At 40.6% G+C, this 26,597-nt stretch overlaps 1 protein-coding gene and 3 gene segments (V, D, J or C); 1 reads left to right on the top strand and 3 right to left on the bottom strand.

Moving 5' to 3' along the window:
- Nucleotides 1–4,192: 4,192 nt before the first annotated feature.
- Nucleotides 4,193–4,723, bottom strand: LOC116407074. The segment is given in 2 exon segments: nucleotides 4,193–4,566; nucleotides 4,652–4,723. Coding segments are annotated over 2 exon segments (402 nt in total).
- Nucleotides 4,724–10,866: 6,143 nt separating this feature from the next.
- Nucleotides 10,867–11,852, bottom strand: LOC116407069. The segment is given in 2 exon segments: nucleotides 10,867–11,703; nucleotides 11,789–11,852. Coding segments are annotated over 2 exon segments (402 nt in total).
- Nucleotides 11,853–14,586: 2,734 nt separating this feature from the next.
- On the bottom strand, nucleotides 14,587–15,354 carry LOC101735097. The segment is given in 2 exon segments: nucleotides 14,587–14,975; nucleotides 15,272–15,354. Coding segments are annotated over 2 exon segments (435 nt in total).
- A 4,761-nt stretch (nucleotides 15,355–20,115) lies between these two features.
- Nucleotides 20,116–26,188, top strand: c22orf15 (chromosome 1 open reading frame 15). Its single transcript, XM_002931891.5, has 5 exons — nucleotides 20,116–20,468; nucleotides 21,631–21,717; nucleotides 22,216–22,338; nucleotides 23,189–23,263; nucleotides 23,853–26,188. The coding sequence occupies exons 1-5, from the start codon at nucleotides 20,444–20,446 to the stop codon at nucleotides 23,990–23,992; spliced, it is 450 nt and encodes a 149-aa protein (XP_002931937.2). The 5' UTR covers nucleotides 20,116–20,443; the 3' UTR covers nucleotides 23,993–26,188.
- The last annotated feature ends 409 nt before the right edge of the window (nucleotides 26,189–26,597 follow it).

Raw genomic sequence — 26,597 nt, 5'->3', positions numbered from 1 at the left:
TTAACATCTGGATTTAATAATTAGCCCTGTAGCATCAGCTTATATGACAGGCCAACCTCATTTTCTACTTGATAATATCAGAAGACCTCTCAACAGCTGCCCAAAGCACACCGAGCATGTGTGTCACCGACACTACTAACAGAATCCAAGATGGGGAGCTCCCCCCCCCCCTTCAAATTGGGTCCATATAAAATCCATATCAATAGAGTCCATTACATAAATATACTCATAGTCCAAAAGATCTGTAGATAAAAAAACAATATCCATAATTACTATAAAAAAAGATACAGTTACCTGGTGGTTTTTCTACCTTACTAACTCATGGCAGGAGTGGCCCTGCCTGGATCATTACTAATGTAGGGGATCAGAGAACCCTTTCCACTGTTTTCCTGTCTGTCACATCATCCTGCCTGGTTACAGACTGGAGAGAAATCTGATTGGCTGGGACCCCCAGTGCACCTCTGGGAAAAGAGGAGGACCCATGGAGTGTCTTGCTTTGGAGCTATATCCATGGGTTTGACTAGAAGGTAATAAAGGTGCCCCAGTTAAGTTGCTGTGGGTGCCGGTTGCCATCATTGTGTGCGCCCTGTGTGAGGACAGGTGTTTGTTGTGAGTCTGCTATGTGGGAGCAACTGCCTTGTCCAAAGGGAGAGGTACTTTGGGGCAGGTAGCGGTGCTTGGGATGTAAGAGAGCTCTTGGGAAAGGGACATTTTGCATTGAGGTAAACTGTGCATCATTTAATCCCCTTCAGAGTAAAGTGTGGGATTGTGATATTGAAAGGCAGTGCTAGGTAGACAGTCAATGGGGTTGATTCACTAAAGTGCGATTCATTTTATCGCACTTTTTTTGCGTTTAAATAGACGCGAAAATTAGCGCGCGATTCACTACAGTATTAGCGCATGCGTTAAGTCGCGTATCGCATGCGCTATTTTTCACGCAACCGCATGCGTTAGTTTTAACGCATGCGTTATTTAGCGCGCTGAAAAGAATACTAACGCATGATTCACAATCACTTAGGCGCACTAAATATCGCATTAGGCTATGCAAAAAATAACACCTACTTGAGGCAGGCGATAATTATAGAAAAGTACAGTTAATGAGCTTTTGGCAATAAAATATGGACTATATTATTGCTATTTATTCAAGTATGTGTTTCCCCTAGAGTGACGCAGCCTCCAGTTTGCAGGGAAATGGTCATTTTTAATACAGTAATTTTACTAAAGTATTGGCGTGTATGGCTAACATGGCGTGCGTTTATTCGCGCGACTATTTATATGCGGCTACAATTGATGAAATGTTTCGCCAGGCATGGATTCGCGGCAAATTTTTGGACGTGCGGCGATAAAATTTTTAATGCACGCTATAAATAGCGCACGTTTTATCGCACTTTAGTGAATCAGCCCTAATGTGTTTTATCTGCTAGTGAGACAGATAGGCCCCCACATGTCCCCGCAGGATTTTTAATCGTATTAGATGCCCGTTGCATATCTTTACTTTTACATACAGGTAATCTTTGTTGCTGCACTGAGTGTCTTTTATTTTTCCTAGTGGAATTCCTCTGAGGTGTACTCCTCAGTGTCCACTAGGTGGAGGTATGAGCTATAAATCCCAGTTCCCCGGTATCTTTCAAATAAGAGGTTTTCAGGGATTGCAGGAAAAGAGTGTGATAAGAAAAGGGTTACACTAATATAGAGATGCTAAAACTTTAGGCTGGTGCAGTAAGTACAGTATATAAAATATGGTATTTCTAGCATTATTCATTTTTAGGGTTCAGTTCTCCTTTAAGTAAGTGTGGCAATAGTCGGAAAGTGGCATGGTATGTCATAGCCATTAGGTCCCTGGCAGTTGATAAAGTATTTAGGTTCATTAAATGAACAGTAATAGCAAAAAATGAAAGTGTATTAAAATAATTAAAATATAATGTACTGTTCCCCTGTACTCCTAAAAGTTGTGTATTTGCTTCACAAACACTACTATAGTTTATATAAATAAGCTGCTGTGTAGCCATGGGGGCAGCCATTCAATGGAGAAAAGACTCAGGTTACATAGCAGATAAGCTATGTAGAATATAATGGTGTTCCACAGAGCTTAGCTGTTATCTGCTATTTAGCCTGAGCCATTTTGCCCTATTTCAGTTGCCTCCATTACTACACTCACTTGCTATATAGGTGTAAGGACTCCTGCTGGTCAGACAAATCTCCCTACCTTTAGACGCGCTGGCTGGCTGCCAGTTCGGGGTTCTTTGATGTGCATGTGAGCTCCACCGCTAGCGACTTTTTGTCACAGTGTGTGTCTTGACGTCCCTGTGGATTAACCATCCACAGGCAAATAATCATCATATAAAAATTGTGAAATAATACAAAACAGACTAAAGTGAGAATGGTATTGTGTTATTGCAATTATTGATTACACCATGTGTATGTGTATTTATCAAATGGTGAGTTCTAACTTTCACCCATTGATAAATACGCTTCTAAAAACCCTATAGTAATGATTTTAACGTGGGTGAATTTTTATGTATTAAGTTCTAAACTCACATTTTCTTAAATCTGCTCCTAAGAGACAGCTTGTTAAGACAACTTGTTAAGAGTAGGGCTCTCTTTAGTAAATTCTTCTAGGTCACCCCCCCCCACACACACACACACAAAATTAGGGATATCGTCTGGTGCTCCTTCCACAGGAATTTTATATTAATGTGAGCCTGAAGAACAGGAATGCCGATGACTGCCTACAGAGAAGTGCTCTGGGAAGGTGGAGACCATGGAACCCTTCTTGCTTTAATGTCCCTTTAACATTCGCTGGGTCTCTGGTTAAAATTACCAGGAGAGGCTCTCCAGAGCATTCAGGTGTCACCAGAGTTTTGCATACCTCCCAACATTTGAAAAATGAAAAGAGGGACAAAAAGATTTGGCGCCCGCAGCATGGCAATTTTTTGACCATGCCCACTTTTGTTGCCACGCCCCAATTACCACACCCCATCCATTTTCTTTTTTCAAACAATACTCCTTTTATATAGTTGAAATGGCGGGATCAGACGCAAATGTGCTATACCCTCATACTGTACTACCTAAGGAAAACAATATAGCAGCTCCTACATTTGTACAAATACAAATATAGAGAGAAGGCAGTCAGTTATAAGTGAGTTATAACTATGTACCAGTTTTGCACAGTACCCCCATACACAGTGCCCCCAATGGCTCAATAGACAGTACCCCCCATACATAGTGCCCCCATACACAATGCCCCCCATAGAAAGTGCCCCCAATTGCCCCCATAGACAGTACCCCCATACACAGTTCCCCCATAGAAAGTGCCCCCATAGACAGTACCCCCCATAGAAAGTGCCCCATACACAGTACCCCCCATACACAGTGCCCCCATACACAGTACCCCCCATACACAGTGCCCCCAACTGCCCCCTTAGACAGTACCCTCATAGACAGTACCCCCCACAGAAAGTGCCCCCCATACACAGTGCCCCCAATTGAGACAATGCCCCCCATACACAGTGCCTCCTTCTTCTTCAGCGGCTCCTCTCCGTATACGGCTTCTTATACGGCGGTGACAGGCCCTTTTATAAGGTTGCGCCCCATGGGTACGTGTGACGTCAATACGCACGGGGGGCAACCTTATAAAAGGGTCTGTCACCACCATGCAAGGAGCCTATATGTAGAGGAGCCGCTGAAGAAGAAGGATGACCAGCGCATCGCACATACTTCAATGAATGTTCCGCATTTACGCAATCTATTACGGAAATGCGGGACATTCATTGAACTATCCGGGACAGCGGGATGCGCTATTAAAACCCGGACTGTCCCGCGGAAAGCGGGACAGTTGGGGGGCATGGTTTTGAGTTAAGCACACTTTAGTTCTGTAGTCCACTTTTACACTTGCATGGTGTCAGGTTCCTACTAGGCATTTAGCTCTCCCCTGTTCAGAGGTGGCAGGTACCATACTGGGTGAGCTTCGGAAGACTGGCTCTTTTGAGAGGCAGAGGATGGATGTGGCAAGGTGAGCGTCTTTATAGTGCATGTTTTATATTGAGCCTCCTTTAAACACTTAGCTAGCCTTTTCTGATTGGCCTCTCTGGTGAGGAACAATATTGGAATAGCCCCCATACCAAATTATTTTCAGGTCTTTCTGCTAGAACATCTGGAGTTGTCTTACTTGGCTTCTACAGAAAGTCTCTATGAAAAAGAAAATAGGAAGTTAATGTCTCTGTTGTGCAATAAGTTGTAACACTGTGGGAGCACTACTAATCCATAGAGCACAGTAATATACACCATCATCCTCTGCCTGGGCTCTGTTTATAGAGATAATGGCTTTTCCACCAGAGATTGAGCCAGTGAATCGTTCTGGGGTCCATGAGGGTCTATAGTTCTGATTGCCAGTACCATAACTTCCAACTACAAGCTTAGGGGTACTGCCAGGTGTCTGATGTACCCAGTTAGGGTAGTTATTGCCAGTTACTGAGCCTCCTGTCCAACTACAGGAAAGACCGACACTTCCACCAGGGAGAACTGACACTGCAGACTCCTGAGCCACAACATTCTGAGAGTCAGAACCTGAAATGAGATGGTGAAATGATTATAGAAAGTAGAAATGTGTAACATCCCTGGTGAGTCCTGGATATGCATTTCCATAGCTTACATGAGCTGAAAGACATCAGAAGAAGGAGTATGAGTATGTTGGACATTGTGCACAGAAAGGTAGATTTACAGTAAATACTGAGGGCTCAAATCACATTGGTTTCCTTAAATGTTCATAGAAATACTCTTCGTATGCAAATTGTCTGTAAATTTGAGTGCAGTTAAGAAGCTCCTCCCATAGGCCAGAGTGTCATTGTTCTGGCATTGATATAATATTAGAAAGTATTAAAAAAGTGGGGACTCAAGGTCTTGTATCCCTTTATAGGCAGGCAGGGTTTATGGAATACATTAGGTGAACAGAATTGTCATTGGCAAATATTAAAGGAGCACTAAAGCTTATCTAAAAAAGTAGGGCAGAAATGTTGTACATTATATTTTCAGCTTGTGTACCAGCCCAAGGCAACCACAGCCCTTTAGCAGGGAAGATCTGTGCCTCCAAAGATGCCCCAGTAGCTCCCCATCCTCTTTTCCGCTGATTCACTGCACATGCTCTGTGCTGCTGTCACTTACTGAGCTTAGAGAACAACCTCAATTTCTACTTGATAATATCAGAAGACCTCTCAACAGCTGCCCAAAGCACACTGAGCATGTGTGTCACCGACACTCCTAACAGAATCCAAGATGGGGAGCTCCTATGATGCTGTGAAGACCTGGATCCAGTAGCAGCAGTTATGATACCGTCTCCTGTCTCCTGCTCTGAGCTAGTGCTGTGCTCTCTGCACTAGCAGAGCCATATTTTCATTTTAAAAAATGAAAACTTGTCCCTTTTTTGCTGCCCTTGATAACTGGCCCCTCACTGTGTCTGAGGCAAAGTTCTCATCTTGTACCAAAAAGAGCAGTGAGGTGCAAGTGGATACTCCTGGTACCTTCCAACCAGTATCATGTGCCAAAGGAATAGAAAGAGAGACCACTTGCAATTCAAAAACTGCGTTTATTCCCTGTGTTGAGCCAGACACCACAGGCACCCTGCAGAACATTTCATGGGGTGGGTGTGTTACCCAGTCCCTTCCTCAGGTACGATTAACTTAACAAGATCACCAGCTATTTATATATAGTACATAATGCCCTCTAGTGTCCATATACAGAAATAAAAAAATTCTTCAAATTGGGTCCATATACAGTGGTGTGAAAAACTATTTGCCCCCTTCCTGATTTCTTATTCTTTTGCATGTTTGTCACACAAAATGTTTCTGATCATCAAACACATTTAACTATTAGTCAAAGATAACACAAGTAAACACAAAATGCAGTTTTTAAATGAGGGTTTTTATTATTTAGGGAGAAAAAAATCCAAACCTACATGGCCCTGTGTGAAAAAGTAATTGCCCCCTGAACCTAATAACTGGTTGGGCCACCCTTAGCAGCAATAACTGCAATCAAGCGTTTGCGATAACTTGCAACGAGTCTTTTACAGCGCTCTGGAGGAATTTTGGCCCACTCATCTTTGCAGAATTGTTGTAATTCAGCTTTATTTGAGGGTTTTCTAGCATGAACCGCCTTTTTAAGGTCATGCCACAACATCTCAATAGGATTCAGGTCAGGACTTTGACTAGGCCACTCCAAAGTCTTCATTTTGTTTTTCTTCAGCCATTCAGAGGTGGATTTGCTGGTGTGTTTTGGGTCATTGTCCTGCTGCAGCACCCAAAATCACTTCAGCTTGAGTTGACGAACAGATGGCCGGACATTCTCCTTCAGGATTTTTTGGTAGACAGTAGAATTCATGGTTCCATCTATCACAGCAAGCCTTCCAGGTCCTGAAGCAGCAAAACAACCCCAGACCATCACACTACCGCCACCATATTTTACTGTTGGTATGATATTCTTTTTCTGAAATGCTGTGTTACTTTTATGCCAGATGTAACGGGACACGCACCTTCCAAAAAGTTCAACTTTTGCCTCGTCGGTCCACAAGGTATTTTCCCAAAAGTCTTGGCAATCATTGAGATGTTTTTTAGCAAAATTGAGACGAGCCATAATGTTCTTTTTGCTTAAAAGTGGTTTGCGCCTTGGAAATCTGCCATGCAGGCAGTTTTTGCCCAGTCTCTTTCTTATAGTGGAGTCGTGAACACTGATCTTAATTGAGGCAAGTGAGGCCTGCAGTTCTTTAGATGTTGTCCTGGGGTCTTTTGTGGCCTCTCGGATGAGTTGTCTCTGCGCTCTTGGGGTAATTTTGGTCGGCCGGCCACTCCTGGGAAGGTTCACCACTGTTCCATGTTTTTGCCATTTGTGGATAATGGCTCTCACTGTGGTTCGCTGGAGTCCCAAAGCTTTAGAAATGGCTTTATAACCTTTACCAGACTGATAGATCTCAATTACTTTTGTTCTCATTTGTTCCTCAATTTCTTTGGATCTTGGCATGATGTCTAGCTTTTGAGGTGCTTTTGGTCTACTTCTCTGTGTCAGGAAGCTCCTATTTAAGTGATTTCTTGATTGAAACAGGTGTGGCAGTAATCAGGCCTGGGGGTGACTACAGAAATTGATATTGAAATTGAAAATTGAAATTGATAAACCACAGTTAAGTTATTTTTAAACAAGGGGGGCAATAACTTTTTCACACAGGGCCGTGTAGATTTGGAGTTTTTTTTCTCCCTTAATAACATAAACCTTCATTTAAAAACTGCATTTTGTGTTCAATTATGTTATCTTTGACTAATAGTTAACGGTTTTTGATGAGCAGAAACATTTAAGTGTGACAAACATGCAAAAGAATAAGAAATCAGGAAGGGGGCAAATAGTTTTTCACACCACTGTAAAGTGCATTTAAATAGAGTCCATAATATAAATATACTCATAGTCCAAAAGATCTTTAGAAAAAAAACATAGCGCAATACCCATAATTACCATAAAAAAAGATACAGTTACCTGGTGGTTTTTCTAACTTACTAACTAATGGCAAGAGTGGCCCTGCCTGGATCATTACTAATTTAGGGGGTCAGAGAAACCTTCCCCCTGTTTTCCTGTCTGTCACATCATCCTGCCTGGTTACAGACTGGAGAGAAATCTGATTGGCTGGGAGCACCAGTGCACCACTGGGAAAAGAGGAGGACCCAGGAGTGTCTTCCTTTGAAGCTAAATCCTTGAGTTTGATTAAAAGGTTATAAAGGTGCCCCAGTTAAGTTGCTGTGGAGGCCGGTTGCCATCATTGTTTGTGCTCTGTGTGAGGACAGGTGTTTCTCTTTGGGAAGGGACATTTTGCATTGAAGGAAACTGTGCATCATTTAATCCCCTTCAGAGTGTGGGACTGTGATATTAAAAGGGCAGTGCTAGGTAGACAGTCAATGTGTTTTATCTGCTAGTGAGACAGATAGGCCCCACATGTCCCCAGGGCAGGATTTTTAATTGAATTAGATGCCCATTGCATATCTTTCATTTCACATACAGTTAATCTTTGTTGCTGCGCTGTGTGTTTTATTTTTGCTAGTGGAATTCCTCTGAGGTGTACTCCTTAGTGCCCACTAGGTGGAAGTACTGAGCTACAAATCCCAGTTCCCCAGTATCTTTCAAATAAGCAAAGAGGTTTTCAGGGTCTACTGGATTCTAGGAAAAGAGAGTGTGATCCGATTCTACAGGAGTGTGGTAAGAAAAGGGTTACACTAATATAGAGATGCCAATACTTTAGACTGGTGCAGTTTGTGCAGTATATAACATATGGCAGTGCTGTCCAACTGGCGGCCCGCAGGCCACATGCAGCCCTCAACCCCCCTCTGTGTGGCCCCCCACCTGTCTGGCTGCTTTGATGGCTTAATTTTGTGTAAGATTTAAATAGTATCAGTACTGAGATTAACTGCCCCCCCTGCATGGTTCTCACCTCAGATTCAGGCTGTAATCCTCCTGTATTGTTTAAAAATGTAATCCCCTGTGTTGTTCACACCTTTTAATCTCTGCATTGTTCACCCCCTGCAGGGTTCACACCTCAGGCTCAGGCTGTAATCACCCACATTGTTCACCTCTTCACACCTCAGTATGTACTGCCTTGCCTATGCTGCCTGTGTATAGGCAGCATAGGGTAGGCAGAGTAAGGCACAAAGGCAGCATAGGGCAGGGAGGGTATGGCACCCACAGGCAGCATAGTACAGGCAGAATATGGCACACACAGGCAGCATAGGACAGGCAGAGTGCTGCCTGTGTGTGCCAGACTCTGCCTGCCCTATGCTGCCTGTGGGAGGTGAACCTGGCAGGGGTTTGTTCTGGGAGTTTGTTAGCAGTTGGAAATAGCCATTAAATGGTCCCTAAGGTGTGTAACTATGTGCTGGGGGTTGCTGTGCTATCCACAGGGGAGGAGGAGGCATATGGATTTAAGGGTGTGTCTTAATATGACATAATATAATTCTTTAACATATGAATGATGGTTGATATCCCTGCAGCGACCATTGTGATAAAATGGGTGTGGTTTAAAGTGGGTGTGGTTTAAAATGGGGGAGTGGCCAAAACTGGCTTCCATTAGCGGCCCTCCACCATGTATGCAAGAGAAATTCCGGCCCTCGGCACCGCAGAAGTTGGACAGCACTGATATATGGTATTTCTAGCCATATTCATTTATGTGGCAATAGTGTGGCAACAGTTGGAAAGTGGCATGGTATGTCATAGCCATTAGGTCCCTGGCAGTTGATATAGTATTTAGGCTCATTAAATGAACAGTAATAGCAAAAAATTAAAGTGTATTAAAGTAATTAAAATATAATGTACTGTTCCCCTGTACTTGTAACAGTTGTGTTTTTACTTCAGTAAAACTACCTTAGTTTATATAAATAAGCTGATGTGTAGCCATGGGGACAGCCATTCAAAGGAGAAAAGACTCAGGTTACATAGCACATAGCAGATAAGCTATATAGAATATAATGGTGTTCTACAGAGCTTAGCTGTTATCTTCTATTTAGCCTGCATCATTTTGCCCTATTTCTTTTGCCTCCATTACTACACTCACTTGCTATATAGATGTAAGGACTCCTGCTGGTCAGACACATCTCCCTACCTAAAGTGAGAATGGTATTGTGTTATTGCAATTATTGATTACACCATGTGTATGTGTATTTATCAAATGGTGAGTTCTAACTTTCACCCACTGATAAATACGCTTCTAAAAACCCTATAGGAATGATTAGAACGTGGGTGTGTTTTTATGTATTAAGTTCTTTACTCCCATTTTGATAAATCTGCCCCTAAGAGACAATTTGTTAAGAGTAGGGCTCTCTTTAGTAAATTCTTCCAGGTCACCCCCTACACACACACACACACACACACACAAAATAAGGAATATCGTCTGGTGCTCCTTCCACAGGAACTTTATATTAATGTAAACCTGAAGAACAGGCATGCCGATGACTACAGAGAAGTGCTCTGGGATGGTGGAGACCATGAACCACTTCTTGCTTTAATGTCCCTTTAACATTGAAGTATACAAAAAGTCTTCCTTGGGTATTATTAAAATAACCAGGAGAGGCTCTCCAGAGCATTCAGGTGCCAGGGTTTTGAGTTAAGCACACTTTTTCTGGTTAGTTCTGTAGTCCACTTTTACACTTGAAATGCATGGTGTCAGGTTCCTACTAGGCATATAGCTCTCCCCTGTTCAGAGGTGGCAGGTACCATACTGGGTGAGCTTCGGAAGACTGGCTCTTTTGAGAGGCAGAGGATGGATATGGCAAGGTGAGCGTCTTTATAGTGCATGTTTTCTGTTACAGTTCCTGACCGCAAACTGTAAATTTAGTAATCCGTGGGAGACCTCCTGCCAGGACAAGGATATATATACGGGAACAAGAAGGACACAACCACAATGGAAGTTCAAACTTGTTCAGTTTATTCTTATGTGATCATAGTTTTTATACCCCTTGTGCACTGGAGATACAAAGGAATCATTATAAAAAAATAGAGTAGAACCTCATTAGCTTCAAAGATGGCCTTCAAGGACAGCTAATGCAGGGCAGGAATTTTAAGGAGGACACAAGGAGTAGAAGATGCGTCAGTGCATAGATAAGATTAACTTGTTTTTCAAGGCATATATTTCGCAAGGTGCAAGCTGTGCAAGGGTACTATTTGGGAAAAACAACTATTATGGGATGTTCAAGCCTTGCTGGTTGCTGTTACAAAATGGAGATACATTTCTAAAATGGAGTATGATATGCTAAGCATCAAAGTGTATCAAAGTTATCAAAATACATGCATATATGAATATATGATTATATCGATATGAAAATATAGGATATTATATCAAACCTTACATTTTCTATTGAGCCTCCCTTAAACCCTGGCTGATTTCTGGCTGATTTCAGGCCGTTGTTAGTGCCCCTACATGGGCTGATTAGCTGCCGAATCAGTCTATGGGACTGATATCAGCAGCTAGAATCAGCTGTGTATGGCCACGTTTAGATAGCCCTTTCTGATTGGCCTCTCTGGTGTGGGACTTCCTTTAGATTTTTTTACTTTTTTTTAACTGGGAGCATTCTGTTTCAGGTGAGTAACCCACATCTCTGTATTTCTATCTTTATGGTTGTGGTGGATTATTGTATTATAGGGTTAGCATGGAGTTTTAAATATGTGCATATATTTATATAAATTTGTCTATATATCAGCACCGTTTTTGGGGAGGAGGCAATACTGGAATAGCCCCAAACGAAATTATTTTCAGGTGTTTCTGCTAGAACATCTTGAGTTGTCTTACTTGGCTTCTACAGAAAGTCTCTATGAAAAAGAAAAAAGGAAGTTAATGTCTCTGTTGTGCAATAAGTTGTAACACTGTGGGAGCACTACTAATCCACAGAGCACAGTAATATACACCATCATCCTCTGCCTGGGCTCTGTTAATAGAGAGAATGGCTTTTCCACCAGAGATTGAGCCAGTGAATCGTTCTGGGGTCCATGAGGGTCTATAGTTCTGATTGCCAGTACCATAACTTCCAACTGCAAGCTTAGGGGTACTGCCAGGTGTCTGGTGTACCCAGCATGGGTGGTTATTGCCAGTTACCGAGCCTCCTGTCCAACTACAGGAAAGACCGACACTTCCACCAGGGAGAACTGATACTGCAGACTCCTGAGCCACAACATTCTGAGAGTCAGAACCTGAAATGAGATGGTGAAATGATTATAGAAAGTAGAAATGTGTAACATCCCTGGTGAGTCCTGGATATGCATTTCCATAGCTTACATGAGCTGAAAGACATCAGAAGAAGGAGTATGAGTATGTTGGACATTGTGCACAGAAACGTAGATTTACAGTAAATACTGAGGGCTCAAATTAAAGTGGTTTCCTTAAATGTTCAAAGAAATACTCTTTGCTTGTATGCAAATTATTTGTAAATTTGAGTGCAGTTAAGAAGCTCCTCCCATAGACCAGAGTGTCATTGTTCTGGCATTGATATAATATTAGAACAGTGGTTCTCAACGTTCCTAATGCCGCAACCCTTTAATACAGTTCCTCATGTTGTGGTGACCCCCAACCATAAAATTATTCCTAAGACAATCGGAAATATATGTTTTCCAATGGTCTTAGGCGATCTCTGTGAAAGGGTCGTTCGACCCAAAAGGGTTGAGGTTGAGAACCGCTGTATTAGAAGGTATAATAACAGAGTATGGGACTCAAGGTTTTGTTACACTTTTTAGGCAGGCAGGTCCTGAACAGCTAAGAGCTGCTCCAAATTTACAGTTAGACTGGTGATATGTTTCCCTATCCTGATTTAAAGTATTTTCCTAGCAATTCAGTAACTGGCAAGGAGATGCCATGTTTCTAATGTTTAAAAGTAGAAGCCTCTTTGGATCCCACCTTTTAGAAAAGGTGGATAGAGCCTGGGCGGAGGTAGGCCCAGTAGGTTTGTATCCTAACTCTTGCTCCTAGAGCTCACTCTAGGAGTAAGAGTTAGGATTAGGGTAGCTAGTGAGTAGCCTGATGCTCCGACAAGGAAAACAGAAGGATTAGTAATCCTGGGTGCCACCTGGCAGCGTAGGGACTCAAGCGTACAGATCTTGGGATAGAGGTATTTCCATAGAGGGAGTACTTGGAGGGCCGTACTTGGGGCTGGTTACTTCTGACAGAAATTATCTCTCATTCTGTCATTGGAACCTGATTTAATCAAGCTCTGATAAAAAATATATTTATGAATAAATGCTAAATAATTGTTTTGTATCATCTATGAATGTCCCCCAAGAAATTGTTTTACATCTCTGTTAATAATGAGAAATATCATATTCTTTAAGAAGCACCGGTGGCCAACTGATTTATTCTCCTGAGAGTTCTAGCTAAACGACCCCCTTCCTCCACTAACTCCGCGTGGCTCCAACCTGATTTTGAGAGTCCCATTTTTGATTGGTCTGTAGGGAGAAAACTATCGCTCATCCAACTGGGTTGAGGACAGGTAAAGAGGCAAACTTCACTACCTTCAGCTAAGCTCTTGGCAACTGAGTAATTAGATGCTGTTGAACCTTAACTCTTAATACTTATGTACTCAATAAATTAACTGAGCACCAGTGATTTTCATCCATGAAGTTTTCGAGTGAATTCAAGGGTTTATTATTATTAAACTTGTTTGAATAATATTAAACTTGTTGATAAACTTGAAAAAAAACTTGAAAAACTCAAAAATCTACAACTGAAAATATGGCTTGCCTAGGACAACTCCCATAGACTTCTACTTAAACTCGTAAGCTTTTATATGCCAAGGTTTTACATTCAAATTTATGGGGTTTTTTTGCACTTAATAAATATCGGAAATTCAAGTTTTTGAACCATAATTTACATTTTAGGAATTTTATTGCAAAAAAAAAAAAAAACCTTGAATACTAAAAGAAAAAATGAATTTCAAACATTGATAAATGACCCCTTTAGTGAAATCAAAGAACAGGTTAAAGGAAAGATGGAGAAAAAAGAACAAAGAAAGAAAAGTGGAGAACATTAAAAAATAGGAAAGGTATAGAATCGTTCTGCCAAGTGCTTTAACACTGCATTAAACTGAATTTCGCCAGTATGTGTGATAAATCTTGTTGTGTATAAATGTTTTGTATCAATGTTTCAAATTTTTATATTTATTCATTTCATTATGCACTGGTGTTTTGTTGATACTTGGGTAGTGAACTCCACCTAAAAAATAACACAGTGGTGCATAGTGCACTAGCACTTTGCTACCATTTTGCATATTTTGCCCTCTGCAATTTATAGGGCTCAATTACAACCACAACTACAGTTGTGGTCTACCAAAATTGGATGTAAATGTTGCATGAATTGATCTCATTCATTACAGGTACTTGCGTCCAGAGCCTTTCCTTGCAGTTCCATATAGTTGGGCACCTGCCCAACCTCTCATTCCAAGTCACATGCAGCATGCGTATTGACATAGGGGAAACTTGGATCTACCTCCACTTTCAAGCTGGCAGTAGCTCTAGAGTTCCCATGGGGGCCAGCACCAATGTGCACAGTGGACTTGTGCCTAAAGATTCAGGCACAGATCTTTGAATAGGAAAAGTGTGGGGTAGTGTGCAGGCGCAAACTGCCATTTTTTTGTTTCCTGCCCTGCATTTAGTACCCTAGAAACAGTTCTTACCACTCCAGAATGGACATGTGCTTCTCACATGAATGCAACGCAGTATTCGGCAGTGCTGTATTGGTGAGGGTGGGGTAGAGTAGGTATATGGAGCATCTCCTCGGTTGTCCTTTAGCTTGTTGGGCATTTAGTTGCACAGTCTAGAGGTTGCAGTGTGCCTATGTCAGGCACTACATACATAACTGATATTGAAATATATCTGCCCATGGGTATTTGTGTAATAATGCAAAAATAATTGTAGTGGTCGCAGGAAAGTTTGATTTCAAACCCCCTTACTTATCTAGCACAGAAAATAAATTTTTAGCTGAAATCTTACCCCAGCTGACTTTCAAGGTAGGCTTTTTGGTTTAGCTATGAGAGCAGAAAGTTATTCTCCTCAGATTTCACTCTAGCTGCACCAAAAGAAAATGTATTATATCTTTAAAAGAGCATTGTTCTTTGGAAAAAGTATTTGTTTCACTTCCCTATGCTTAAATGTCATTGTGTACTGGCTTCCAGTCCATGTTGCACAGTAATAAATGGCATCATCCTCAGGTTGGACCCCAAAGATATCCAAGTATCCAATGCTGCCTGAGCCTGACCCTACAAAACGGTCTGGGACTCCTTCTCCCTTACCCTTGCTGGATTCTGTGAAATAGTATAGAATATATCTGGGTATGCTGTTTAGTTTCTGCTGTATAAACACCACCCTGTTTCCAGCAACTGTGAGACCCCCTCCAAGGGTGCAGCCCAATTTGGCATTTTGTCCAGGGGAGACGGTCACTGATGGAGACTGTGTCACTGAGTGCTGAGCAAAACATCCTGTTACAGAAATAAACAGAAACTTAAATTGGCATATTGTTAAGGACCTTTACTAGAGTGATCATTTGTCTCAAAGTGCATATATCTAGTCTTAAATGGCAGAACATCCTCAACTAATTGCTAAGTGGGTATAAGGAATTGAATGCAGGTAATAATAATTATTATATGATTATTAATAACAGTAAGGATAATTTTTATATTTGTTGATAGTTAGCAAGTAAGAGATATAATTAAAGACTCTTTCACTCTTATTTTTTGTATTTCAAATGTAAAACCATCCCCTAGTATCTTATTACCAGATATGAAGACGGACATGAGGCAAAGACTCTGGAAAAGGTCCATCTTGCATAAGACAGGCACAGGGGAACCACAAAACCTGTCAACCTGTGAGTTCTGTCAGTTCAATCACTTACACATCAAGTTATACATAATTGCCCCTCCCATTTATGCAAATAAAAATAAGACATTTCATTACATTAATGGTTCCAGTGAGTCGCCCCTTTAATTCTACCTTTTTGTGTTCTTGTGGGTTGTATGTTAGAGTTTCAGCAGTGGAGTAACTTGGTGGCCTGAGCACAATTGTGGGTCACCTGCAGCAAGCAAAATGTCTTGGGTCACCTGCGATTTCACGTAAATTGTGGGTCACCCTCGGGCCCCCTACAAAGGAAGCAGGCCTGGGCATCCCCAAAGCTGTGGGGTCTGCTTCCTATGTAGATACAACACTGATTTTCAGTGCTAATATTAACCCAGCACTTCTCCCAAATAAATGGTGTATTTATATTTTTCCCACTTTGTTTTTGAAAAATAAATGGGTTTGTCCCATAAAATGTGGATGCCATGAACCAAGCATCTAGTGTTTGATGCTCGGTTCAGACACTGATGCAGTTCATGAAATGAAGAAGTTAGGTTGTTATTAGTTGGGGAATTGCTTTTCCACCACAGCTTAGCACCATAGATTTTACATTTCTGTTTACCACTGTGTATTTTTTCTGGCAAATGTTCAGCGTGTTAACATCAAAAAGCAGAGGGAGGCAAATGGATTATAGTTAATATAAGCCATAAAACATGCTGTTAATATCAGCTCTATTTGATTTTCTGAGAACTCCAACATATATTTACTGTGGTTTGATCCGCTTGTGCCTTGCACTCTATGCCCTTCCCATCTGTACAGGATTGGCAGCCTTGGTAGCTTCATTGCCGATGCAGAACAAATCCCCAGGGGTATCTTACTTGCACCTACATGTGGCTTCCTGTTCTGTGTTTATGGCTTTTGTGCTGCCTGTCACAGCTTTTTTACACAACTCAGTGTTGATGGCAATGGGGGGGGGGGGGGTATTCTGAGGGTAGAATAAATCTCTGTCAGTGCCACAGGCCTACATGTAATGTTTTGTAATGATTTTGTGTAGGGTTTATGAAAATATTTCAACAGATAAAGAAAATGCTCTTTTGTGGGTCATTTAGATTAGGTTATTCTTGTGCTGACCATTTTAATTCTTGTAAGTTCAAGATAAAATTTGTTATGCTACAGGCTGGGTCAATCTGTAAATTCTGGCAAATGCCAAAGACAGTGTTGCAAGATGCCATAGATATCCCATAGCATATGGGGGGTGCTGCTTAGGCCTCTGTGTACCTGAAATGCCATGTCCTATTTTAAAGCTCTAGGCTTTACTACAGCACAAAGATTTTGCCATTATATCTATGGAGGAAGACTACATGATCCTAAAAATCTTCATCTTAACACTCTAAACATATAACTGCCAGTTAAAATTGTATTAATAGAAACGGGAAAAATTTAAACAGTGCCGTTTATTTACGTTTCCTAAAAAACTGCCCACAATATAACAGAGAAAAGAACATGAGGAGAGAAGAAAGGGAAGTTGAATTAAGAAGGAAGGAAGAGGAGGAGTTAGCAGGAAAGAGCAAAGGAAGAGGGTTGAATGTCAGGTAAAAGTGACTAATCCAAAAACATAGAATTTTCAGTTATGAGAGGATGAATAGGCTTCTGGGTCATGATTCTCAGGTATTGTTGATGAGGAGAATAGTAGGCTCTGAGCCATTTCGATACATGATGGCTTCAGATATTTAGTTGTAACCTGTAATTACCTATAATGTAAAGATATAAGCCTGTCTGCTAAGGGTAATTTAATGATTTATACAGTAAATATAGATCTGTTCCCCTTAGTAATTCCTATACTGTCATATTTCTGAAAAGTTCAAAATATGTATTCCTTGTATAAAATATTAGAGTGCTAGTGGGGCAGAATTTTTGTAACCCACAGTGATTTTACAATAGACCATAATGGATCAATTTGATGCTGACTACATCTGAATGTTTAATTCCTTTTATAGTCAGAAGTCTGCAGTCATTCAAAGTTTTTTTACTTCCTTGAGATTATTGTAGCTCAAAATTCTCATTTACACAAGCACTGGGCTGCACACATAGGTTTGATAATGTAAATGCAGTAATAGTTGCAAATGTGATCTTTACACTCATGTGCATAGCCTATAAGCACTGTGTTCTAGTTCTGTTCAAAACCGAAGCTGTCAGATAGGAATGCCACATACTGCTTAACGCTAAGGATCACTTTATAGTTTTTTTAAATCTTTCCACCATAGACTTGGCTAGTGATATGTTTCCCACATTTTATAGAACAGATATTTTCAATTACATAATTTAGCTGATGTAGAGAAAATCAGTATGGCACGTTAGTGTCTGGAAGCAGCAGTCTGTGCAAAAGTAATGTTTTTCTCAAACCTTTCCACATGGCAGCATTGAATCTGGCTTATATGATTAGCCAAAATGGTTGCCCATATTACACATCGGTCTAAAATGGAACAGGGTGGCAGTGGATTTATTTAAGCTTCCCCAGTGGGTCTTTGTAGTGTGTGTGTACCCCTGCTGGTTGCTTTCTGCCTGGTTTATTCTAATTCTGTTTATGTGGCAGGAATGGCTTCCCACCACTGGGTGTTGAGGCTAGTGGAATAAATCCCTGACTCCCATTGTAGGGAGCTTGCATTCCATGCCACAGCAACCTCTTTGCTTGCACATAGGGCTTTTGGTGGTCACTTTAGTAGGTTAAATGTCATTCCCTTTATTTAACTGTCTTCTGGATGCACCACTTCAGAAAAGTAAATATGAAAGTTAGTCTTTTGCTGCCCTCTCGAGGCAATTAAAAAGTCTACACTATACAAAACATTTCTGGGGCCCTTTAATGTCTCTAAGTGCAGTGCAACTTGCAGTTTTTCTTCTCAGTAATTTATTTAAGTCACTTGCATCAACCTGCGCTCTTTGCAGTTCCCTTTAGTTGTGCTCAGTGCTGCTCAGTCCATCTTGCCTTCTGTTCCGAATCGGGTGCTGCTGCACCTATTGATGCACCTATTGATGCAGGGGAACACTAAAGTTGCTGCCACCTCCTGACCCATCAGTAACTCCAGGGTTCCCTCAGCACCCTTTCGCCTAAAGAATCAGGAGCAGACATGACTGCAAAATTGCATCAAAAGAATCAGGCAATGATGTCGGAATTCTGAGAAAAAACAGTGCATTGTGGGGAAAAATATGGCTGTATCACCATACCTCCCAACATTTTGAAAATGGAAAGAGGGATCAAAATCAAATGCCACGCCCATTTTTGTGGCCACACCCCTTAAATGCCACTCCCATTTGACTAAATTTGGCAGGTTATTTAAAGTTTGAACACATTTCTGGGGGTTTTGGGGTCCAGTTTTATATGTTATTACAGTTTTGCTGAAAAAGGTGAAATTGCCATTTAAGCTGCAAGTCTCAGTTCCCCCAAAAGACCTGTTTTTGGCTTATTAGTTACAATTGTATCTCAGTGCAGGGGGGGCTTTTTACCTTTCTGGGCTCTCTGCCAAAAGCTACTTATTTAATTAAAAGTAAGAAACAATGTTTCCAAGTGCATTTGATGCTCGTTAAGATTTCTGGGCTCTTTGCCAAAAGCTACTTTTAATTAAATTTGTATCTTTTTTAGCTTCAGTGCAGGAGATTAAAGGGAAATGAGGGACTTTTCAGTAAGAATCCGGGACTGCCGGTTGAGCTGTCAAAAGAGGGACTGTCCCGTGAAAATCGGGACAGTTGGGAGGGATGTAGCACTGTGTACTCTGTGTCTAGGCAAGTGAAGCCAGGTTTTTATTTTCCTGGCCATCCCCTGGCAGCATAACATTTGGTAGAGGATAAACCCAAATGCTATGCTGCCAGGGAGGATGGCCAGGAAAATCTCGGTAAGTATGAATTAATTTCTCTTATCTATGTTCTCTTGCTATAGACCTCTCTGCAGTTTGTTGTTTATCTGGCATGTTAGGAGTTTAGTGGCCTGCGGTAAATCTGTGCTGCTGTGGGCAGTCCTGAAAATCCTTTCCCACTAGTATTAATTAATTGTCAGTGGGGAAACATACTGGGGAAAAACCTAGTGGACCCCAGCCTTCATGGGCCACACTGACCTGGGTCTGCGCCCCTGCCTGTACCATCTTCTCTCCCTGAATCACAGCTGCAAAGTTAAGGAATAAACAGTAGGTGGCATGTAGGGGGGAGGGCAAATGCTGAAAGAAGGGTCCTTGTGCTCAGAAGGAGGGCCCATAAAGTTGCAGCCCATCCAACACACATTTTTCCCTTAATGCTTCTGCTACTGACAAATAATATGAAATATAATACAGTTACATGCTGTGAAGTGTGATGGTAATATGATCACTATTCACCTCTGTAAGACTTCATATATGTATAATGTGCCTTATTATCCTTGTTCACATACGTTCCCTGTGTTGTGTTATAGTTACCATTATAATCTGCTGACAGCTGTTCTGGAATGTCCGTAGTTATTACTGACTGCTGAATTCCTATCTTACCCCCACAAAGTGTCATGTTATTCAGCTAAACAAGTACGAAAACATTACAGTTTGTGCTGAATGGTTATAATGACACCTCCAAAGTCACGGCCAGCAAATAAACTGGGGTTTTTGTTATGTACAGTTATATGGGCGGCCTGGGAATGCACACTTATACCATACTGCTATGGGAAGCCAGTTAAACTAGAGACAGAAATCCTTTCACACCCTCTATTGTCAGTGTGAAAGCCCTGAGGGGTTATTTACAAGCTTCCAAACACAACCTTTTGTTGCCTCTAGATACCAAGACAAAAATCCTCCATGCTGACTAGTTCCAGACAGCTCACAGTCAACAGATTTTGCTACAGACATAAATCTGCTCAGTTTGGCTGAAAAGCCATTTCAGTCGGTTTTCTCCTTCTTATCTCAGAAACCTTGAAAATATGGGCATGTTGCCTACTTTCTGCAATGCTGCTGCTGACCTTATTCTGAATAGACTGAACGCATAACTGTGGAGAGATCTATAACAGAGCACTGCCGGATCTGTACCAATAAGGCTCTAGGGAGCTGGGGACTAAAGGCCTATTGCAAACATCGGTAGCTGGGACAAAGCAGAAGGGAAAGCAGCAATGTTTATAACTGTGAAGTTTGGAGGTAAGGATGTGAGCAGAAGGACTTGCATAAGCAGAAACCATTGATGGGGTGTTAGGAAATGCCAGATTAGTTGTCAAATTTGTTCTTCAGCTTATTGGCGTAACTAGCGCTATAGTAGGTCTGGGGGGGGGGGGCAGAAAGGCCCTTCATCCCCCTGGCATCCTCCATCCTGCCTGAAGCCATGCAGTCAGATCCATTTACTTGTGCGTGAGGGAGATAGTGCAGGGGACAGGGGGCCAGGAAAGTGCAGTTTAGCCAGTGGTTCTGATGAACTTATTGTGTTGTAATCTGCATAAATCAGTACTTATATCTGTGCAGAGCTGGCCCAAAAGCACCACGATGGAATACTGTGTATATTGAGGCAATATAGAGTTAGTAATGTTTCATAGTTTACCAGACAAGGGAAAGTTGTGCTCACCACCAAATTTTAAACCATAAGGCAGGGGTGCAATGAGGCTGTGTCCACAAAATTCATATAGACAACAACAAGAGGTCCTCTCCACTCCCCCATTACCAATATATATAGGACATTAAGACATTCTGTGCATTAAGCTACCAAGATATGCCCTCCCCTTAAAGCAAAACAGAGATTGTTTGTCCATATATTTCAATAAACTTCAAGCTGGCCAACTATGTCAAAGTCATGCCCGGTCTGGCCAGTGCTACACTCACTTTTATCAGATTCAATAAGAATTCTACTGCTTCAATATACATCATACACAACAAAGGGACTGAGTTTTACCTGCATTTTACTTGCTTTTTAAGGTTAAAAACCCCTTAATGCTCTATATATATTGATAATGGGTAAGTGGAGAACCTCTTGTTGTTGTTGTAGTTTACCAAGACATTCCAACACAGAGCTGTCAGCTCATATTAAACCAAAACTCAATTTACAGAAATGCAAAAGGGGTTAAATATATTTTGAACTTTGCACCCTGCGCCACCATGAGCACCCAGAGTTGAAGATTCTTGCACTCCAGAATGGAGTTCTGTATTTTTACCAAGGAGCTATTCACAGATTTTCTTTTTCGTTTATGTTAGCAGTATAGTTCAGCAGTTTTCAAAGCACTGATAAAGAGGGTAGCAGAGTTCTCTGTTCTTGGAAAATAACAAGCAGGGTTTCCGCCAATGAATTAACTCCAGCATGTTAACTCTTTCACAGCTGATGACCAGATTATACTCAACCCAAACTCCAAAGTGGTAAACCTGGTAGAGAGTCTAAGGGAGAGGAGTCAATGTGGGCCCGAGGGTAAGTACTAAGAATGAGAGTTGAGTCAGGAGCAAAGCACTCATGTCCATTTATATTGTATAAGTAAGAATTACAGGAAAGCCACATGCAAACAGCCATTGTTCATGCACATAATAGAACATTCAGTAAATATCCATACACAAAATGGTAAACAATATCTGTTCCTATAGAGCCATGTCACTATTATACATGGAGTAATGATTTCTGTCAGCAGCCTATTAAAAAATACAACGACCTGTGATTGATGGCCTAAACAGTTGTATATCATAGTATATCATATATCTAAGTTTAGAATTGTCAGCCCAATAAAGTACTTGGCTGCCACGCCTGATCTGGCCTTTAATGCAACTGCAAAGATACAGGTCTGGCCCAACAAATGATTGTTTACAGATCTGCCAATAAACCTTGTGCATTCCAGGCTTTAAAGACAGAATCAATAAATAGATTTACTGTGTAATAGTTTATCTTTGTAGCTCCTCCTTAACATATGCACTTCAGTTTCCCTAGATCTCCTGGATGAATCTGGTAATTTAGTAAATCTCAGTGACCTGGAGGGATCCCAAGATATTGCTACCAATTACCTGAAGGAACGGCATTGTTACGTACTGGTCAAAATTATTCGTAAGCTCAATATTTTATCAAAATCTTATATATTCTGAGGCATTGGTGAGATATAGGATAAGGCAAGCTTTTAACTTATAGCTATTCAGCAGAAGTACAGCTCCCAGAACCCCCTGCTTTTGGACATAACTACAATTCTCACTTAACCTACCTACTGAATAGCCCCACTAGGAGGGAAATTCTAGATTTAGCAACTCCTAAAGTTAGTTCTGCAATATTTCACCTCTTTTAATTAAAGTCTCCATTTCTGCAGCTACAACAAATTATTTTCCAATAGAAAAAGAAAAAGGAATTCAGTTCTGGGACTATACCTGGTTACAAAAATGGTAGACATGGCCATGCAGGTATAAGCTTATGGTAAACTGGGGCCGATCTATTTACCTCAAAACCAACCGCATTACACCAAATCTCTGGGATGAAATTATTTCTCTCAGACGCGAGCCCTCCCATAGGGTGGATGGTGTTGTGCAACTATAACTCTCAGGTGAAACACCATTAGGGTAGTCCACTAGACAGGGAAGTGGCATACCTGTACCATTAGTGTAATTAAATAATCCAAGTACAATCTAGTGATCTGTGGCAATTCCAGGCAACTTGTCAGGTAAATTACTGGAGTAAAAACACTCCTAAAGCAGGGTAAAATAACATCTTGGTGGCATTTGCACTGCGTCCCTTTTATATATTTTTTTTTGTTATGTTGGACAGAAAAGGTCTTGTACCATGCAGATTTAAGGGAAATGAGTACATTCCCTACAATGCTGCTTTCTGGAAAGAATGTGGGAATAGTGAAAGTCAAGGCAGGTTGTTTTTTAAAGGCAATTTATTAATAAAATTTATTTTCTGTGCACAGGTGGAGGTGGCTCAGAACCAGTCCGCTATGAGTCCATGTTAGAAAACTTGGGGAAACGCCATCCAGAGCTAGCAGGTATGAACAGGCCATTGGAAAGCAGAGTCATTCAGAGGCATAATAGTTTACAGAATGTTTATAGTACAAATATCCTGCATGTACAGTACTTTAACTTGAGAAAGAAGACACGATATTGGGCAATGCATCAAAACAAGTACAATTGTAGTTAAGCGGATGCTTTATTGTGCCAAAAACTGCCTGTTGGGATGGATGGCGTCAAGTCCAGCTTCACAATGACATCTGTGAGTGATTCTTTGGGTGCAAGTGTGCTGCACGTATTGATACAGCCCCTGCATGCAGGTCTGAACAGGAGGCATGATGGATGCACATGAGCCAAATGCAACTATAGGGATGTGCAAGAGGCATCTTTGGACATAAATGAAGTACCTTTAATGAAAGCCATCAATGCACAACCACTGCACCCATTTTATGCATAAAATGCATTTAGTGGTAAAAATAATCCCTTTTAATATGCAACCTCATACACCAGTCTCCCTGGGTGTATACTCTATATTCAATCTGGTTGTTAAAGTTAAAAATAGAATGTTGTATAAACCCTTAATGTCAAAATACAAATATTGCAGCCTCTATTTCTTGTTTCTCCCAGAGCGCCTTCAGAAACTATCTCGTCCCAACATGCGTGGCCGCAACTCTGTTATCAAAAAATCTCGTCCCATCAAGGAAACAATCCCATCTACATCCACCAAGAGTCGAACTGTGTCTCAACAAAAGAGTCGATTATCCTGAGGCATTGCACATCTTTTTATGTTGAGACCACTGAGTGGAGGTTTAACTGGTCCACATATAGCAGAAAACTGAAGGGATGGAAAACACTACAGATTATAGACTAAGCCTCCTAAATAGAATAGTAAGCGATGAATCAACCCTTCTTGTCAGGTGAATTCTAACATTGTATATAGAAAAACCCAGACAGTTATTTGTAACCTGCTCCAGAGGACTTTGCCTTTTGTGATACTGGAGTTCATATAGTTTCAAGACCTGCCGCAACAGAACAAAAAGAGACAAGAATAGCTTGAAATTCTTAAAAGAGTTATTTTTGAGGTTGAGTACATAACACAGGCAATCTTTAAGGTGTTTTAGAGTTCTTGCCTTCCATTATTATTAACCAGAATATTAAAGGGATTCTGTCGTGATTTTTATGGTGCAGTTTTTAAACTAAATTACACTTTTTACATAGCAAATAATTCACTCTACTGTTTAAAATGTTACTCTTTAACCAACAAATGTGTTATTTTAGCTGTGATATTGGTGCATATGCAGCCACCTCAGTGCACTGTGTCTGATTCTGAGCTTTCAGAAGGAGCCAGCACTATACTTTTAGATAAGCTTTTATTTCCCCTACTCAATGTTATTTCCCAAGTTGCAAATGTCAACACAGGATTTGGGTTTCTCCTGCTTGGATGCTATTCTCATATCTACCACCAGGTGGGGCATATGAGCATGTTGAGCAACAAAACAATTTCTTAATTCATTTTGATCTTTGATAGCTGAATCAGAACCACAAAATGCTTCAGCTATTGCAGAACAATGTATCATTAAGGACAGAATATGGCTGAAGGGAATGAACACTTGGCATATTATATTAGAGAGATATAACAGCTTAGACCTATATCAGCAAAAATAGTTAATAATTAATAATAATAAGGATTCAATTCACCAAGGAGAGAAGGTTTCAGTATTTAGAAAGACACTCTCTTAAATATGTTTCTCTATACAGTACCTTCCCATGAAAGCTGCAGTAAAAATGAATTAATGCAAATCAAACCAAATATATAGTTGGTTAATACAAATATACAGTGTGCATCCTCCTATAGATAATGCACACTATATATCTGGTTGATGCATTTTTTGAATATTTTAATGTTTAGAAATACTCTTGTTGTTACAGGTCACTGATGACTTGATATGGGTTGATTTCTTATTCCCCCTAAAAACTGAGTGATGATTTTTAACATCATCATGTATAATACCTTGAGAAAGAAAAAGAGGGCTGCACTTCATCTTTAAAAAACGACCATTTATTCAGAAATTAAAATCATAAGTGGCTACCGTGATGCAGGCATTTTTGGATTAAGAGTTGTTCTCGAAACACGGTAGGCTGTCTGCATCACAGTAGATTTAATTTATGAATAAAGGATCAGTTTTAAGAGAATTGCGGCCCTTTTTTTTTTTTCTAGCTATTGTAATAGCATTGGAGCATTACATGTAATGGGCCAGCACCCATCTCTGGCTTCTTCCTTGGTTTACATACGGGCACTTAATAAGGGGTGAGTCTGTGCAGAGCAACACTTTTCTTTTTGCGTCATCATGTATAATGGTATAATGTGCATGATATAGTAAAAGTTGGAGCTGTGAGCATATTCCCCAAGTATTGTGGGGATTGGGGTTGTGATATCAATTATATACCTTGAGCAATGTGGGGGTTATCCACAGATCCTAACTTTGGATTTTTGCCAATATGACTATGATGAGTTAATATCATGGTCTGTATTAGCCTTGGTGATTGTCTATTAAATTGGGCTCTGTTTGAATTTTGGATTATATTTTTGTATTTTGAGTTTAGGAACATCCTAGTTGGAATTGATTGATCATATAACCTAAAAAACAAATTGACATATTTGGATTATAATATGAGCATTTTTGGATAAGACTGTGACTTTGCTATGGTAACAGCTGACATTCTTGTGCCCTTTTAATTTGATTTCTATATCAGGGTTCCAACATTGAATTCAGAATAACTTTGACATAATGCCTAATGGGATTACTGCCAATAGGTAACACATTTTTTGCTTCTGAATATTGTGTGAGGATATTCAGAGCATTTTTTTTTAAAATGTAAAAAATAATGGTGGCCTGCAGATGGGGCAAGAGTACAGCCTTTTAATACATTTTTTATATATAAACTAGTATCGCATGTGGTTACTTGAATTTGGTTATTATTTATACATTTTTGTTGCACTGTGTCACCCTAGTTGTTACTATTTTTCTATTTTAACTAACTTTATAAACACTTTAAGGTATCTTGTTTTATTGAGATAGACTAGGGGGTTATGTAATAAAAGCCACTAAGTTTGCACAGGAGCCTTAACCCATAGGAACCAATCAGCAGGTAAAATTTACTGGTCATCTTGTCACCTGTTTAAAAGCAAAACAGCCTATTGGGTGCTATGGTTTACTGCCACAGGCATTAGCCAAAACATCTGTGAAAATTCTGAAAATTTTTTTTGTGGCGGTTCGCAAAGAATTCACTGATGGTGAAATGCAGAATTTAACTGCAAATTCATGCCTATCATTGCTTTGTTGCTAGCTTCAACAAGACCTTAACAACCTG

The sequence above is a fragment of the Xenopus tropicalis genome, chromosome 1, assembly GCF_000004195.4.
Source record: "Xenopus tropicalis strain Nigerian chromosome 1, UCB_Xtro_10.0, whole genome shotgun sequence".
Classification (NCBI taxonomy): domain Eukaryota; kingdom Metazoa; phylum Chordata; class Amphibia; order Anura; family Pipidae; genus Xenopus; species Xenopus tropicalis.
This window is presented reverse-complemented; position numbering and strand designations above follow the sequence as displayed.